Genomic DNA, 12,709 nt, shown 5'->3' on the forward strand with positions numbered 1-12,709 from the left:
TTCTGCGTTACTCCAAATGTGGACACTGTGTCGTCCTAATCATGTTTAACTAAGATGGCGGCATAACCAGACACTAAAGTTCATCCAAACGCCCCCTCTGTCACTCTCTTCCCCGATAACGGTTTAATTTCTTCGGGAGCTGCAAACGGGCGATTATTTTGCTTGGTTCTGTGTGCAAACTGCAGAATTGGAGGGCATAGCTGACATGGGAAAACATAATTTTGATGCTATTGCCTGAGTAGATGAAGGAATGCGTCCTAAATTCTCTGTGGGAAGCTATTACTCTACTCCCGGAAGAATGAAATATTTTGGGAAATATTTAAAAAGGGCAGAATATTATATTTCAAAGGGAGAAATGGAGAAACGTGCTCTTAAAGAGAGAAAGCAGACTCGGTCTTTCTTAATAGCCCCCAGCAGATATTTTGTGCCCATTAAGAAAGATTGGCCCAGCCTTTTCACAAGACAAAAGAACTTCAGTTCCAGGATGATGGGATAAAGGACAGGACATTGAGAAAAATGGGGACAATACCTGCCCATGAAGAAAGGCAGGTTAGAGGTAATAGATAACAGGATAAAATGAATAACACGTGCCTGACAGAATTAGGACTAAGGAAGTGATAATTAATAATTTACTTGTCATGAGAAAAGTAAAATCAATGAAGTAATAAAAGCACAAAAGCCTCTACATTACAAAATGCTGTAAAAATTGAATAAAAAGCCCATGTAAAACCAAACCAGTTTGTCAGCTGCACCAGAATCTGTTCTGTTCGTTAATAAATTGAACTTTCCAATCAACCTCCAGCATCTGTTGTTTCCAGCATCTTTCTCCCAACTTGAAACTACCAGATGGATTTTTTCCCAACACCTCTAAAGGATTTAGCTGCAACTAGAAATGTGATTCTGAGCATCTCTTGTGCTACTGAATAAATACCTTGGAAAAACTGAAGAAGTACCTCTGCAAAGTTCAACCACTGCCAAAACAACTGTGCTCTAAATACTTGTTTCTGTCATTGTCATGTGCCAATTCTGAGTTACTTAAGAATGAACCTAGCTGATCATCATTTAGATTATGGTAAAATACTTTGCCAGAAGTTATCAAATTATGTACCAAACAGTCTCATCTGTCTCCTATGCTAAATGACTTCAGTCATTTTTTGTATCCTCTAAATTTTAGAGTGAAGCATGTGTAGGAAGTTATCACCCAGCCCTCTCCCAGAAAAATGAAATATCCTAGGAAATATTGAAGGCAGAATATTCCTCTGGATGTGAAAAGAAAGAAACATGTTTTAAAAGACAGAATAGCTGCCTGTAGCTTCCTGCCATCCCCACTTTGTCAATGGGCCATTAAGGCGGCCAAGCTAGTTCACTTTACATAATAAAGACTTCTCCACTTCAGCTCAAGGGGGGATGGGATTAAAGCATGATAATATTGGCCCCAACTCACCACATGGCATCTTGAGAACTCAACCAAACCTGCATTCAAAACACAGCCTAGAGAGTTGCCCCTGCATGGGCCCATGGGAGTCTGACAACCAATCAGAATACATTTCTTACACAGGAACAGGAAACAGAGAGGTGGGACTGAACAGGTTATAAAAAGCCTAGCAAGCCCCTCCCTCAGCCCTTCTTCTCCACCAACATTGAAGCATGTGATCACCTTTTCTGTTCAGGACTCAAGCCATGTGGCCCTGTCCACCAATAAATCATCTTTCCAAGCAGCCTCCATGTCTCCAGTGTCTTCTTCCCCACTTGGAGCCGAACCCAGAAGGACATTTCTTTCATCACATGGTTAACAAAGACAACTGATAAGTCTTGTATAAAAATACTTATAGATTATACTTAGGTGGCTGACAAGGGCCATTGCATAGCAGTATACGAAGAATGGATGCTGAGAACAAAAAGGGAAGGTTGATGAGAATCTTGGAGAGGGGAAGATAAATTTAAAGAACAAAAGAAAAATATATGAAATGCCATATGAATGTGATGAGACCAAGGACAGGAATAAATAGTATTGGTATAAAAAACTTTTAGCTGTGTTTCCCTTTCATATTTGTTTACAATTTCTTGGTCCTTTTCTGTGCAAACCACATGGAGTTCTAGCACAAAGCCAGCTGGTTAACTTCTGCCCACTCATCCCCTAGGAAGGAGGTGATGGCAAACCACTTCTAAAAAAAATTCCCAAGAAAACTATAGAGACTTGTCCAGGCAGGCTGTGAAAACTGGACACAATTGGATGGAATAAAAATATGTCAAGTAGTTAGAACTTAATGTTTCAAAAACAGTAATTTTCAAGACAAACAATCAGAAACGAAGTAAACATTATTTACAGAAATAAAGCCATTTATTTTTATAACTTTTTTATCTTTCAGATGAATACAGTACTTATAGGTGTCATATTTTGAGAGCAGAACTGGCACTATATTGCTGAGAATTGCACATAAGGTCAGAAAAGTTAACACCTTTATAAATTTTGGACAGATAAAATTCAGTAATATTTTTCACACTAAAATATGGAAGCTATATTCAACATGTGCCATCTCTTTTAAGACATGTTCAAAATCTGTAAAAAATTATTTTCTATAAATTTTGGTCAACATGCTTCATTAAAACCTTTTCCAAGTTTTACAACAATGTGCAGATAATTATGCTCAACTGTCAAGCAGATGTAATACATCAACAGCAGCAAAAGCAAGCTAACACTGCACAATCATGAGTGGGACTGATTTTTAAAATACATTTTTTTCCACAAATATCACACAAAACCCTGTTCTTCATGTCTCTCCGAAGTCCCTCCCCCCCCCCTTTTAAGGCTATATGAGAAGACATGTCATAACATGATTTCATGATTAAAACTATTTCTAAATTTCATCTTTGTTAGTACACACAGGGCACCATGCCACCAAGTCAAAAAGAGTGCAAAGAAGCAGAGTTGACTTTGCTTTCACAGACATCCAATCCCGATTCTACAGAATCTTGGAACAGCACCAGGACAGGAAGTACGTTTGCAAGTGCCATACTGATTTTGGTTTCAGCCTAGGACTTAAACTGGAGAAAAAAAGTCCTAAATGGTTGATCATTAAAAGCAGTCACTCCAATTTCATTCTGCTTGAAAAGCACAAACATAATAAAGGCAGGCTGCTTGAAAATGATCCATTCCAGCCCATGTAAAACCGTAATGCTGTTATCCAGAGCCTATAATAATCTTTTATGTCCATATCAGTGTCTGCTTCAGGTAGTTTGGTCAAGGAATTCTTCCAGAGTTCTTTTTATGTGTAGGGGCTGAGATGCAGCATGGATCAACAGATTCTGACCCATTTGTGCAAAAAGTGCTTTTGACAGTTTAGCAGTGGCTGCCCGAATATTTCCACCAGCTCCAGGTAAGGAACCGCTGTTTGTCATGTTGCCCAACAAATGCCATAAAACCATCAAGACTTTCTGCTCCACTGCATGAGGCTTCCGGGGATACAACTCAACAACAAGTTCTGAATGCAGGAAAAGAACCAAGAGTTATTTTTTATACAAAGATATGGTAAAATGCTGACTTCCCAGATTATATGTACTGCATACAAAAAAGTCAAAGGATCTTTTAGAAACATGGTAAATGTTGGAAGAACAAATACATTTCTACCAAACAAATTTGTACCAATAGAAAACAAATCTCTATTCTGATTTCAAACACTTCATTGGAATAGAATATTAACAGGCCATATTACATTTGCTTTTCAGTTTCCTGTATTGGCCACGAGCTTCAGACTAAAACTCCTATCTACAGTTGCAAGAAAAAGTATGTGAACCCTTTGGGATTACATGGAGTTTTGCATGAATTGGTCATAAAATGTGCTCTGAACTTCATCTAAGTCACAACAATAGACAAACACAGTCTGCTGGAAATAATACTACACAAACATTAGATGTTGACATGGTTTAATTGCACATAACATGTAAACATTTACAGTGCAGGGAGGAAAAAGTATGTGAGCCCCTAGCCTAATGACGTCTCCAAGAGCTAATTGGAGCCAGGAGTGAGCCAACCTTGACTCCAATCAGTGTGATGATATTGGATGTGTTGCTGACAGCTGTTCTGCCCTTTAAAATACACACAACTGTTGTGGGTTTACTGGTTTCAAGAAGCACTGTCTGATGTGAACCATGCCTCGCAGAAAAGAGCTCTCAGAAGACCTACGATCAAGAATTGTTGACTTGCATGAAGCTGGAAAGGGTTACAAAAGTATCTCCAAAAGCCTTGATGTTCATGTGTCCACAGTAAGACAGACTGTCTACAAATGGAGAAAGTTTAGCACTCTTGCTACTCTCCCTAGGTGTTGTTGTCCTGTAAAAATGACTTCAAGAGCACAGCGCAGAATGCTTCATGAGGTAAAGAAGAATCCTAGAGTGTCAGCTAAAGACCTACAGAAATCTCTGGCACATGCTAACATTTTTGTTGACACATCTACAATAAGGAAAACATTAAACAAGAATGGAGTACATGTGAGGACACCACGGAGGAAGCCATTGCTGTCCCAAAAAAATATTGCAGCACGTTTGAAGTTTGCAAAAGAGCACCTGGATGTTCCACAGCACTACTGGCAAAATATACTGTGGGAAGAACACACAACACTATGTGTGGAGAAAAAAAGGCACAGCACACCAACATCAAAACCTCATCCCCACTGTAACATGGCGGAGGGAGCATCATGGTTTGGGGCTGCTTTGCTACCTTAGGGACTGGACAGATTGTTGTCATTGATGGGGAAATGAATTCCAGAGTTTATCAAGACATTTTGCAGGAAAACGTATGACCATCTGTCCGCCAACTGAAGCTCCGCAGAGGATGGGTGATGCACCAGGACAATGACCCAAAGCATACAAGTAAGTCAACACAAAAATGGCTTCAACAGCACAGAATACACGCTCTGGAGTGGTCCAGTCAGAGTCCTGACCTCAACCCAATTGAAATGCTGTGGCATGACCTTAAGAGAGCGATTCACACCAGACATCCCAAGAATATTGCTACACTGAAACAGTTTTGTGAAGCGGAGTGGTCCAAAATTACTCCAGATCGTTGTGCAGGTCTGATCTGCAACTACAAGAAACGTTTGGTTGAGGTTATTGCTGCCAAAGGAGGGTCAACCAGTTATTAAGTCCAAGGGTTCACATACTTTTTCCTCCCTGCACTGTAAATGTTTACATGTTATGTGCAATTAAACCATGTCAACATCTAATGTTTGTGTAGTATTATTTTCAGCAGACTGTGTTTTTCTATTGTTGTGACTTAGATGAAGTTCAGAGCACATTTTATGACCAATTCATGCAAAACTCCACGTAATCCCAAGGGGTTCACATACTTTTTCTTGCAACTGTACTACCAATCCTGCAGTGGAAACACTTGAATAAAGACTCTTGAAAATACACGATAGACTTATTCAATGTAGATCAGTCTTACTGAGGGGAAAAAAAAAACATTGATGAGAAATAAAGACATGAAGCATAAATAAAACTGCTGAAAGTCTTACCAGCTAGCTTTTCAGTTATGTCTTGTTTGGCTTTTCCATTCAAAAACTGGGCCTTAGTGCAGAATGGCTGGAGAAGCAGGTAATTGTCTTGAAGCAAAGGAAACAAGGACATAAAACATAGGATGTGCTTCAGGAGATTTAGCTCTGAGCTTTAATAACAAGACTTTGGTACAAAACAATAAAGATGAAACAGAGTTTGGAAGATTGCAAGGGGATAGAAAAATTTAGTCTCATCTGGATGGTCCTTGGAACTGAGGTTACACGTGTAAGTAGAAACTGCAGCAATCTGCAGAAAATATTTGCCTGTCAGCTATTCTTTGCTTGCAGTGTTCCCAGGCATGTTCGAGGACACGGGATGAAACAAAGTAATAACTTGCAACATTTTATTCACTCATTTGATAACACTTGATTTACTCAGCTATTACAAGGTGAACGTTCTCACGAACACCAATGATGTAAGGACTAACCAATTATTGTGCCTTGGAGACTTGTTAGCCAATAATGATATAATACGTAAAGCTCAAAGAAGCTGAAAACACTATAAGAATGATGTTTCATGATTAATAGTTTTGCTGTTGATTCTCATGTTAATTCTGGATGCTCAATAAACTTTGGTTGATTCAGCTATCCGTGAGTGGACATTCCTTTCATCTTCAGCCTCGGGAACCCTAAATGCTACATTTTGGCGCCCCGAACAGGGACCTATACTTCGTCCAGGGAAGGACAGATGCGTCGTCAGGCCAAGGGCTTCTCAACCTATTAAGGTTTCTGTAAGTATGGGATCTTCGCTTTCTCAAGAGCAAAGGAAGCATGTTAATGAGTTGGGTTATCTTCTTAAGAAGTCTGAGTTATGTGTGTCACAAAAGGCTCTTTTTCTGCTGGTCCGTGAAATTGCTTTAAGTTGTCCTTTCTATCCTGTACAAGGCTCTCTGAAGTTGTCAGACTGGGAAAAAGTTGGCAAGGTTTTGCATTCTGAGCCTAGGAAAGATATAGATGTTTTGCATGCTTGGCATTTGTGTCGGTATGCTGTAGAAATGTTTGGTCAGAAAGAAGATTCTGTTTCTTTCTTATCATCCCCTCCCTCTCAACATTCTACTACTGTGATTTTTCCTCCATTGTCTGAAAAAGAAATTTCATCTTTTGATCTTAAATCTAAGTCTGAAATAACACCTTCTTCTGCTTCTTCTGACATTGTGTTAAAGCCTCCTCCACCTCCTCCTCCTATTCCCCCTCCTCTTTCTCTTCCTCCTATTCCTCATCCTTCTGCTAATATTCTTCCAAGGTCTGCTTTTCAGAAAATGGTAGAAAATTGTAAATCGGATGTTAATATTTCTGGAGAAGAGTTAGCTGAATTGTTGTCTGTGTGTCCGGTTCAATATCAACCAGGCCACAACTAGGTCAGCAGATTGCTGAATGGGAAGGTTTGCCATTTCAGATTTTAAGGGAGTTAAAAAAGGCTATTTCTGATTATGGAATTACTGGAAATTTTACTAGAGGTCTTTTGGAAGGAATTGAGAGTGGTTGTTCTGTGATGCCTCAAAATTGGAGGTGGATGTTTCTTGTGATTTTGACTTCTGTGCAGCGTGTTGTTTGGAAAGGTGAATATTTGTGTTATTCTCATGCAGCTGCTTGGAATTTTTTCAAATGTGGAAAATCAGGTCATTTTCAGAAAGATTGTCGTTCAACGCCAACTGGTGGTGAGCGTCCTATGAAGAAGTGTCCTATTTGCAAGAAGGGTTTTCATTGGGCAAATCAGTGTAGATTTCGTTTGGGTTCGGGAAACAACCAGGTGGGTGTGGCACCCACCCAGAAAACAAAGAGTGCCTTTCCCGTTTTGAGTCTCCCTCCCCCCTCTCTTGTTCCTCCTCCCTCTCTGGGGCCTCCTCGGCCACAGCAGGTAGTGCTGGGATCGATTTAATTACTCAAGCTAATTTGGATTTTAAATTTCCTTTAGAAGTGAAACTGGTTGCTTCTCAATACACTGGTCCTCTTTCTTCTGGTTTGGTTGGCATAATCTTACCACGTTCTTCTGCTCATAAATTGGGATGTTTTGTGGTTCCAGGAGTTATTGATTCTGATTACACTGGAGTGATTCTTATGCAAATTTGGGTTAACATTCCACAATTTCTTCCTAAAGGATCTTCTGTAGCACAACTTATTTTGCTTCCCTATAAGGTACCTAACCCAGGTACTGGAAATCGTGGTGATTCTGGATTTGGTTCAACTCTTACTTCTATAGGACTCCTGCAGTCCATTAGCTCTCATAGGCCACTTCTTACTTTGTATCTTAATGAGCAACCGTTTCAAGGTTTGTTGGACACAGGAGCCGGCGTTACTGTCATCTCCCTTTTACAGTGGCCTGTCCAATGGCCTAAACGTGATGTTAATTTCTTGTGGGGCATTGGTGGGTCTACAAATGCTTGGCAAAGCATTCATTCCATAACCATCACAACCTCTGCTGGTAAGTCTGTATCTTTACATCCTTACATTTTAGATATTCATACTAATATTTGGGGTAGGGACCTTCTTTCTCTTCTTAATGCTCATTTGATTTTGGATGGCGGCGCTTCCTCTTAAATGGCTTTGTTCTACACCTGTTTGGATTGAGCAATGGCCTCTATCTTCTGAAAAATTGATTGCTTTGCATTCCTTGGTACAGGAGCAATTGGCTGCTGGCCATATTGAACCTTCTATAGCAGTAGACTTATATACCGCTTCATAGGGCTTTCAGCCCTCTCTAAGCGGTTTACAGAGAGTCAGCATATTGCCCCCAACAATCCGGGTCCTCATTTTACCCACCTCGGAAGGATGGAAGGCTGAGTCAACCCTGAGCCGGTGAGATTTGAACCGCTGAACTGCTGATCTAGCAGTAGCCTGCAGTGCTGCATTTAACCACTGCGCCACCTCGGCTTCTACTAGTCCATGGAACACTCCTGTCTTTGTTATTAAAAAGAAAAGTGGAAAATGGAGATTTTTATCTGATCATAGAAAAATAAATGAATGTATTCAACCAATGGGGCCTTTACAATGTGGTCTTCCTAATCCTAATTTAATCCCACAGTCTTATAAACTATTAGTTGTGGATTTGAAGGATTGTTTTTTCACTATTCCTTTGCAGTCACAGGGTAAAGAAAAATTTGCTTTCACTGTGCCTGTTTTAAATAATAGTCAACCTACACAAAGATTTCATTGGTGTGTCTTACCACAAGGTATGCTCAATTCTCCTACAATTTGTCAATATTTTGTGGATCAAGCTTTACAACCTTTTCGTGATCAATTTCCTTCTTATCTTGTTTACCATTATATGGTTGATATTTTAATTGCAGGTTATTACTTTGTTTCATCCCGTGTCCTCGAACAAGCCTGGGAACACTGCAAGCAAAGAATAGCTGACAGGCAAATATTTTCTGCAGATTGCTGCAGTTTCTACTTACAGGTGTAACCTCAGTTCCAAGGACCATCCAGATGATTCACTGTAAAAACCCTACAATAGTTTATTTAGATTCACTAAGCATGGTGGTTAATGCAGTTGTGTGTTGTGAACTACAATGTTTGGGGCTGGGAGGGGTGGAAAAAACTCCTACTTTTTCATTGTTTTTAATTCTGAACATTCTGAGAAAAATAGCATTGCAGTGATATTAGAGAATGGTTGATAACTTTTTAAAAAGTATTTTTAAAATTGAGTTCTAATTGTGGCAGTAGGTTTATAGAAAGTAGGCAACAATTTACCACTTAAATTGAAGAGGGGAGAGAGGGAAACAGATAAAAAAAATAAAACTATGGTATCAAAAACTGCCTAAAGTCACCTAGGTGATTGAGACAGCATACAAATAGATAAAAATAAATACTGGTCACTACATTTCAGTAGCACCATCTAGTATAATTGGGAGCTACAAAAAATAGGAAAAGGTCCCCAACCAGTCCCACTTTGGACATGAAAGCCAGCTGAATGACCTTAGGGCAGTCATTCAGCCAAATCTCAATAGAATGTGAAGGGTATTATGTATGTTTGCTGCCTTGAGTTATTTATAATAATAATAAAGATTGGATTAATAAAATATTTAAAAAAAACACATGGGCCAATAGTTTAGTTTCAGTGGTCCTTTCTGACATGATAATCAACAATGGGTAACCCAAACCATGGATCAATATATGTGAAACCTATATGTGATTTTTCCTACATCTTGCCAAACTTAACTTCTTAACTTGCCCTAAAGTATTGTTGAAATGAGACGGGTACATTACAGGAATGTTTACACACTGAACAAAGCAAGCATTATTAAATCCACATTTGTATTATAAGCGGATAAATAAAAACATACATAAATTCTAAATTGTTTAGTCCCCTCTTTTTTGCAACACTACACCTTAAAGCTCAGTATAGCAGAGGAAAGAAAAATAGTCAGTTTACCTAAATGTTGACAAAGAGCCTGGATGACATTGGTGGCAGCAGCATAGATGCCTGGGTTCTTAGAATTCAGATTGTTATCAACCAAGGCAGGAATTAACATGTTGATAACAGGAGATAGTTTCTCTTTCAACAGAGGAATCAACTGGTGCATGGTCTCTAGAGCAACCTGATTGACTTTGCTATTTGAGTCATGTAAGCGAGACTTGAAGGCATCAAAGATCTAGATAGACACAATTACAATAGGTTGAATTATTTTCTTTGACCAAATATATATTTAAACTGACAGGTTTAAAATGTGGCATCCTATGAAAATGTGCTCAGGTCCCAACTGTTCTAGTAATTTCAATGTAAAACCAAACAAGTTCTTTTTTCTTTCATTTTCTTTCATATATTGCTGCACTGGTGGAATATACTAAATAATTGTTGGTCAGTCAAAGGATAGCAAATCCCATTGTAAATCAAGGACATACAACTCTTGTGACCAGTTTTAAAGTTCTTTAACCAATATTCTTCTTTGCTCAAGAATACCTAAACCCCCAACTATTAAAGGAGTTTGAACTCCAAGAGATATCCAATCCCTTAAAGAATATCTGATAAAGAAATATCACACAAAAGAAATATATAATAAACAATGATACTTAGGCTGATTGATCTGCTCATTTGAGGCAATTCATTTTGCAATATAATAGTATGGGTTTAACAAAATGCATGATATAAGGACATAATAGAAATAATTTGCATTAATAAAAATATATGAAGAAATACTATGACTGGGCTAAACTAGATTTAGCCAAATTTCTTTTGTATTTATTTCCTTTCCTTCCCCCCCTTTATTTCTCATTCATTTTCCATACTTTATGTAATGTTGCTTACACAACAAAATGCAATGGGCATGCATTTATATTTACGTTCCACCTGATAGTTATTTTACTTCACTGCAATGCTGACAAAGAGTAACCTGATTTATGTAGCTATCATTTTCTGTATAAGCACTTAATACTGCAATATAGATACATGGAAAATACTGACATCTTACTCATCTTATATTATGGTTTTACCAGAAGTTAAAAAAATGTACTTTAATGTGTTTTCTGACTAAATTGATCATCATATTATTTGAATCAACACAATTCTGCCAAAGCTGACAACAACAATCCTGATAATTCAAGTCCCAAATTTGAAAGTAACAACCACTCAGACTATATTATTCCAACTCCTGAAGATAACTTCGTTTTGCTTGACAATATTTCTAGTATCTGGAATCTACTGTATTTCCCCCAAAATAAGGCAGGGTCTTATTTTCTTGGCCTTATTTTGGGGGAGGTCTTATTATTTTTGAGGTGCAGGAGGCAGCAAGCGTGGTCACCTCATGGTTCCTGTTGTGTTGCAATATTTTCGGAGAAGGCTTATTTTCAGGGGAGGGCTTATTTTAGAACATGCACTCAAAAACATGATAGGGCTTATTATCCAGGGAGGTCTTATTTTGGAGAAATGGAGTATCAGGACACAAGAATCAAGAGTATACTTTTTGGAGGTGTTCTGTTTATCATTTCCAGGCATCTCTTCCTTTATTTTGTATTCTCATCATTATTAAGTTTGAAGTTTCAATATATTAATATTGTTTTAAGTATTTACCTTTTTTCTTCTCAACTATTTTGATATAGTAAAATAAAATATATTTTAAACATCTCAATTTTAGAATAACAATATGTTGTTTAATGTGCTCCAGGAAAAAAAACAAGGTACTGGCAAGTTTTATGCCTTAAGCTTAATCAAATATTTTATATGACAAATCATGCCTTAGTTATGTCAACAGTCTTTCTTATGTTGCACCTGCCATCTTGCAGCTACCAAGAATACATCCTGCAGTAGGGTTCTGTGTGACAAGATATATTCTGGACAGCTGCAGTATGACAGATGCAACACATGAAATACATTCTACATAATTCTGCTTTCTTAATATTAGGGAAGCTCAGGAAATAGAACTCAAAATAACACTCTTGCCATGTCGTGTTCTTGCTGCCAGAATAGACTAATACTGGGCTACATGGACCAATGTTCTGACAACATATAAGCCTTCTTTCTTTATCTTTGCTCCCTCCCTCCAACTGTAACTATGATTCTATCTACTGGGTTATTGATTTACTTTATTTTTCCTTATAGCCATTGTTTCTTGCATTTATATTACATTTTTTCAGGGTAAATAGCATAATTTATCACATATGTAATTTCCTGCCAATTCTAGAGAGAACACTGAAGATTCTGTTGTAACCTATATAACGTTACCTTCACAATGTTCGCAACAACAAGGTCTTGGTTGTTCTCTGTGTCTGCTAACAGTTGTTTAATTCCATTAATTCGATCGCGGAAATCTTTTGCATTCAGTAAAGTTGTTATAAACTTTACATATTCAGCACTTTCCAAAGCATTACGAGGAACTAATTTCCTGGATATGTCGCGTATTTCTCTAATCTCTCTGTTGAGAAAATAATGAGAGCATTCTGTAATTGTATAGTTCAATCTCCTGTATAGTGCAGTACATGTACAGAAAGATCCATAGTCCATGGATCTTTCTATATAAGTACTGTATTACTTTAATAGATTTAAAGTTATTAAGTTTATTAGCTTCTAAAAAAAACAAAACTGAGAGATCAGGTCGATTATAACATTAGTTTCATATGAACTAGAAATCAAATCCTGAAAATGTCTATTTGTAACATGAATACAAAGAAGTGTACTTACTACTGAGAGTTTAATGCAACAATAATTCATATAAAAATTAAGT

The 12,709-nt window shown here is 37.8% G+C and overlaps 1 protein-coding gene and 1 pseudogene across 6 annotated transcripts in view; one reads left to right on the plus strand and one right to left on the minus strand.

The window, feature by feature from the left end:
• Positions 1 to 2,319: 2,319 nt before the first annotated feature.
• The window catches only part of TOGARAM1 (TOG array regulator of axonemal microtubules 1), a 37,554-nt gene continuing 27,164 nt past the window's right edge, over positions 2,320 to 12,709 (minus strand). For 5 of the 6 annotated variants that reach the window (XM_087729179.1, XM_087729164.1, XM_087729155.1 and 2 more), the window contains 4 exons: positions 12,211 to 12,400; positions 9,925 to 10,144; positions 5,514 to 5,600; positions 2,320 to 3,482 (listed from right to left, as the gene is read on the minus strand). In XM_087729179.1, coding sequence (XP_087585305.1) covers positions 3,229 to 3,482; positions 5,514 to 5,600; positions 9,925 to 10,144; positions 12,211 to 12,400 — 751 coding nt within the window. In that variant the 3' untranslated portion in view covers positions 2,320 to 3,228. The remainder of the gene's footprint in view (positions 3,483 to 5,513; positions 5,601 to 9,924; positions 10,145 to 12,210; positions 12,401 to 12,709) is intronic. The other variant, XM_087729170.1, reaches the window with a different exon arrangement.
• LOC148049795 (uncharacterized) lies at positions 6,290 to 8,007 on the plus strand (annotated as a pseudogene).

This window comes from Thamnophis sirtalis, unplaced genomic scaffold (genome assembly GCF_051295495.1).
Source record: "Thamnophis sirtalis isolate CommonGarterSnake01/CBP01778 unplaced genomic scaffold, rThaSir2_p1.2 scaffold_1, whole genome shotgun sequence".
NCBI lineage: Eukaryota > Metazoa > Chordata > Lepidosauria > Squamata > Natricidae > Thamnophis > Thamnophis sirtalis.